The sequence below is a fragment of the Orycteropus afer genome, unplaced genomic scaffold (assembly GCF_000298275.1).
Source record: "Orycteropus afer afer isolate SDZICR_OR568_19922 unplaced genomic scaffold, OryAfe1.0 scaffold00067, whole genome shotgun sequence".
NCBI classification, from domain to species: domain Eukaryota; kingdom Metazoa; phylum Chordata; class Mammalia; order Tubulidentata; family Orycteropodidae; genus Orycteropus; species Orycteropus afer.
In genome coordinates this window covers 3,303,142-3,308,423 of record NW_006921654.1, presented here as the reverse complement: position 1 = coordinate 3,308,423, position 5,282 = coordinate 3,303,142, and the positions used below count along the sequence as shown (strand labels likewise).

Below are 5,282 nucleotides of genomic sequence, written 5' to 3'. Positions count from 1 at the left end.
CCATGTTTATACATTAACATCTCTCCAAGTTTACATTTTCATTATAATACATTAGATTTAATGTTACAAATAACATCTCAGGAAGGTGAATCAAAGTATCTCGATCTAGCATATTACTTTGAATTGAGAATAACATCTTCTCTATCCATTATGATCAATCCCCAGAATCAGGAGAGCTGTATTATATTGGGTTGTTTTTTTAAAAATTTTTATTGTGATTTAGATGAAAGTTTACAGAGCAAATTCACCTTCCATACAGCAGCTCACATACACTGTCTCATGACATTAACTACAATTTACCACAATGCAACAGCTCCCCTCCTGCTTCCTCCCCACAGTTACCCTTTTCCTGTGTCCTTCCCTCCTATGCACTCCTGCCCCTCCAAGCTCTCTCCCTGTGCATACAGAGCTCTTCTATTCTCCCATGATTGATCTCTCCCAGGAGTGTATCTACCTACTGTAAATGTTCAGCTCATATGCCTGTTTTTTGTTTGGGTGGAAGCCACAGGAGTGGGTTCAATTCCAGACCTGAAGGGCATCTAGGGGCCATAGTCTCAGTGGTTCCACCAGGCTCTATCAGACCAGCAAACCTGGTCTTTTTTTTTTTCAATGATTTTGAGTTTTGTTCCACACTGTTCTCCCACTCTATCCAGGATCTTCTACACAGATCCCTCTCCGAGTGGTTGACAGTGGTAGCCAGGCACCATCTAGTTCTTCTGGTCTCATGGTCACATAGCCTGAGGATCACATGGTGTATCAGTCCCTTGGACTAATTGTTTCCATGCATCTTTGGTTTTCTTCACTCTTCTTTGCTTTGGACAAGGAGAGACCCATCATTACATCTAGATGGCCACTTGCAAGCTTTTAAGATCCCAGTTGCTACTCGCCAAAGTAGGATGTGGAACAATGCTTTTGTGTAGTACATTACGCCAATTGAGCTTGATGTCCCCTGCGACTATGGTCTAGAGCTGTATTATTTATATAAAAAACAACTTCTACATTATGCCAATATTACCAAAGTTTCCCACCTAAAATGGTAAATATGCATTTTGAAGCACCAAAGCATATTTTGTTCAAAAGTTACACCTAAAATATTAAATCTTCAACCTCAGTTTAAAGTCTCTGTATTGATATTTCTACATAAAAAGAATGATAAATGCTTTGGAAGATCTGACAAGTGCCACTAACACCCTCTCAAATCCCAGGGTCCTCAAGCCACGTGCCTCAGGAAGACCAATGACAGCAGAATCGTGGTTTAACCAGGAGGGGGCGTTCCCTGCAGCAGTCATGGCAAGAGCTGACAGAGCTCACAGCCGGAAAAGGCAGACAATAAACTAGCTTTTCTTCTCTCTCAATATATCAACTGGAACACAGGAAATCTATTAGGCAGAGTGAAAACAGACACACTTGGAGAAACAGGTGGAACGTCTGGATTCTCTCAGCTGTCCCTGAAGCTACTGAATCAGAGAGATTTATGACCCATATTAGGCTCCAAAACAGGATTCAGACACTGTAATCCCATAAAGGCTCCAAGGATAGATACTCCAGGGTTTAGCTGGTATGAAGAACAAAAGATGTCAGACAAGTGGAACCTTCAATTCTAGCAATGGAATTCATGCTAGCAGGATGGTAATGATTCACATTTTATCTGAGTTACGATCAAGGAGATCAGAAGGAACACTAATGGTTCCAGAATAAAAGGACCAAGGCTTAAGCACCCAAAAGAGAATTTCTTAGATGAAGCCACATATGTGAGTAGTTGCATTAGAAAACACACAGGAAAATGTCCCCAAGCTAGAAACTTCCCAACATTTAGCTCAATGTTGGCTGCGACAGACAAAAATGAGGAAGCCAAACCTAGTTATTTGCTTTTCTTCTCAGTAGTGAGCGTGAGGGGGTGAGCAGAGGAGAGTGACTGACTCGTATGGTTCAACTACACTGGACAATTCTGCCCAATTTTGTGCAGGAAAATAAAATTGTCAGTTTGTGGGATGGTATTTGTGCTTCCATTTAGGGATATATTTCCTGTTGTTTAAATGCCACAGATCACGTGAGAAAATGAAATTTGTCTCTCCTAAAAGTATCTAAATGGCTTCAATTTCGAGTAAATGCAATGACTGTACAGCCCACAGAAACCATTGCAGGTTACGTTTCATTTTCTGCCCCAGTTACTATACTACATCTGGTCTAGTTCCTGCGAGAGGAACCGTGGTGATGCACCCCACAGTCTAGGGGCCAGTGTTCCCTCTGCTAAGCCTCCTCCCTCCCTCTCCGAGTGCAGAGAGCCTCAATTAATGACTGTTCTCATCCTTCAAGTTTTCACATCTACAGACTCAGGCTGAAGCCTAAGCCCACAGTCCACTGGATTAGCCTGTGCTGCCTACATGTCTGCCATAACTACTGTATGTGATCACATTTTCTCATTCCCAGTAAACGTTTGGAAAGGGAACCTGTGAAAGATTCTTTCGAGACAGTATTGTGCAGTCAGCAGCTATGGGGTGAGAGGAATCGGCCTAATCAGAGGTAGAAGGATTGTGTTAGGTGGAATTAACAGAAGAACTTTTGAGAGGCATAATCAGAAAGGCTAAGTGCTAAGAATAACCTCCCAGAAGCTAAGCCCAGGAGAAAATTTTACTAATGCAGGAAAGGCCAGGAGTTAAGGCTTAGACATGAGTTACCTCACAGAAGGGCTCAAAGGCTCAAGGGGTGGGACTCAGCCAAGTGGATGAAAGCTGCACAAGCAACTCCAGCTGGTCCAGAGCCCTAGACATCCTTCACCCTCAGGTGACGATCAAGACAAGTCGGTCCAAGCACGCTTACAGCAGGCATCAGCAGGAGTCTGCAAGCTTTAGGGCTCAATTTTAAAATAAAGACAACTAAAATGCAGCATTACAAAAGGTTTTCACAAATGTAATCACAAAAAGTTAAATACTGCATAGAAAAGTGTCCTGTAGTATGGTTTGTAAACCGAGGCCTTAGTAATTAAAAATTAAACAATAAAAGCTCCCTTTCAAATCTAGAAGTCCATGACTGTTGAGTGCAGAATCACTAAGTTTGCACGTTTTGCAGCAAGACCTCAGAAGGTCCTGAAGTTCTTTATTCTCAGGATCATGATTAAATTTACTCAGGTGAATACACTTTAACAAAGTGTCTTTATAAAAGGACTTGGGCTTCGTTACCCCAGGCCAATCCCACGGTCTCTGTGCTCTGCCCTCACAGCCTGGAGGATTGACCAAAACATTCAGGGACATGAAACCACCACTGTTTTTAAGCCTGGGTTCAGTTATTTTCCTCATGTTAGCCTATTATTGTGCAAGCTACATCTGCCTGCCCTTTTAGCAATAAGATCTAAATAGCCAGTTTAAAAGTTAGTGAAAGTGTTTTAGAAAAGCATTTAAGTTAACCTTGGAAGTAGGGTGGGATACTCTTAACCCCCCTTGTAATACGCATCAATTGAGTCTGGGTTAAAATACACCACGGTGACAGTGATGTCGTCCCTGTACATCCTCGCCAAGTCCTCTGGCAACGTTAGCATCGCTGTCAGCCGCTCCGGCTCCATCTCCCCGTACTCGTTGTTCCCGATGGCATGTCTGATGAGATGTGTGGCTGCGTTGTGGTCAGCAGTGTGCAGCCCCTTGGCTTTCCTCCGCAGCAGCAGGCTCTGCATGAGGCCCAGGTTGGTGGGTCTCTGGGCCAAGTCAGGCTTGTGCCGACCTGCCTCGTCCAGGTGCTCCACCACCAGCCTTACCACAGCTTCATTGTCTAGCACATCCCACAGGCCATCAGAGGCCAGCACGAGGAACTTATCCTGGGGCCTCAGCCTGTGGTATGTGACCTCGGGCTCAGCAGTCAAGTAAGGGGGAGTATAATAGTTGGGGGGTGTGAACTGGTAGATGTTGAGAGCCTCCGTGTCGAAGCCCCGTGCTAGGACACTGCGCTGCAGCTCCTTACTCCATTTGAGCTGGACGTCCCCAAAGGCCCTACAGGGCATAAGGACACCCAGCAGCCTGTCATCCATGATGATTGTCCTATCTTCTGACTCAGGATGCTCCCTCTTAAGCCGCGACAGCTCAGCCTGGTTCCAGGCGTTGTGATCGCGGGTGAGTGGCAGACATGACCACACGCCACTGTCCTCTTGGACACCAAGGATGGCACGGCAGTCACCAGCGTTTGCCACATGTAAGTGAACTCCATCGACATGGACCACACAAGCTGTTGCCCCAGAGAAAGCAACCTGGAGTGAAAGGTTCCTTGTCACCTCGTCTTCCAGGGGGGCCTGGATTTCCAGAGAGATGTCAGAATCTAGTCTTTGGAAGGAGTACGTTAATGCTTCCTCGATGCTCAGTCCCATTTCCATGTGTAGATCAAGCAGCTCTTGCCAGTAGACACGGAGGTGGTCAAGGTGCACTGATGTGACATCCTTGTAGATACTGTGCCCCGGGTGCTTGTGCCACTGAAGGATAGGCAGCAGGGGCTTCATGCTTTCCATCGCTCCCTCCATCCGCTCCAGGGTTTGGTGGGACATCAGTGACACTGCCACATAGTAGAAGAGCCTTTCACTCACTGCTTGTGCACATGCGTGGCCACCATGCCCATCAAAGATGCCAAACATCAACCCGCTGGTCTGCAAGCAGGAGGCCACCCCTCGGCGGTCCTCCACAGGGGAGTTAGCGGCCAGCTGGTTGCTCTCAAACTGCAACACTGAACTTGGGACTCTGCTGTCAAGGTCAAGAATCTTGTGGGCTGACTCACCTGCTCGCAGCACTTCATTCACCTGTGCTGGACTCAGCTGCAAGTGGAAATCATCTTCTTCTGTAGATGTGTGTCTGTAAGCTTTCTGCAGGGCAAAGCCACCACGAGGGGAACTGCTTTTCAGGGTGGCTGGCGACCTGGTAAAAAGCCTCCATTTTGATTTATTCCTATTTGAGACACATCTTGAGTATAAACGTCCACCTCCACGTAATGTGGCGATGCTGTTTCTTGCAGAATTTAAGACCCAGGAGGACACAGTACTTGACATTCTGAGACTATACCAAGCAAATATGTTCTTTCAGCAAAAGGGATTTTTAAAAAACCTGAAAATTAAAGTTTAAGAAAGTTTCAAACTTAATTTCTTAAAAAAATACTGACTTGACACTGAGACTGTGGCCCTTAGATGCTTCAAACCTGGAACTGAACCCAACCTTGGGGATCACCCTGCAGCCAAACAATGGACAGGCCTATACAAAGTGAACAATAAAACTCATGAGAAACATACTCCTCAGGATAATCAACCAGACAGA

At 45.6% G+C, this 5,282-nt stretch overlaps 1 protein-coding gene across 1 annotated transcript; it reads right to left on the bottom strand.

Annotated features, from left to right (window-relative positions):
• Positions 1–3,427: 3,427 nt before the first annotated feature.
• PDP2 (pyruvate dehyrogenase phosphatase catalytic subunit 2) lies at positions 3,428–5,020 on the bottom strand. The gene has a single exon (XM_007940229.2). It carries the CDS (start codon positions 5,018–5,020, stop codon positions 3,428–3,430), a length of 1,593 nt encoding a protein of 530 aa, XP_007938420.1.
• Positions 5,021–5,282: the final 262 nt, after the last annotated feature.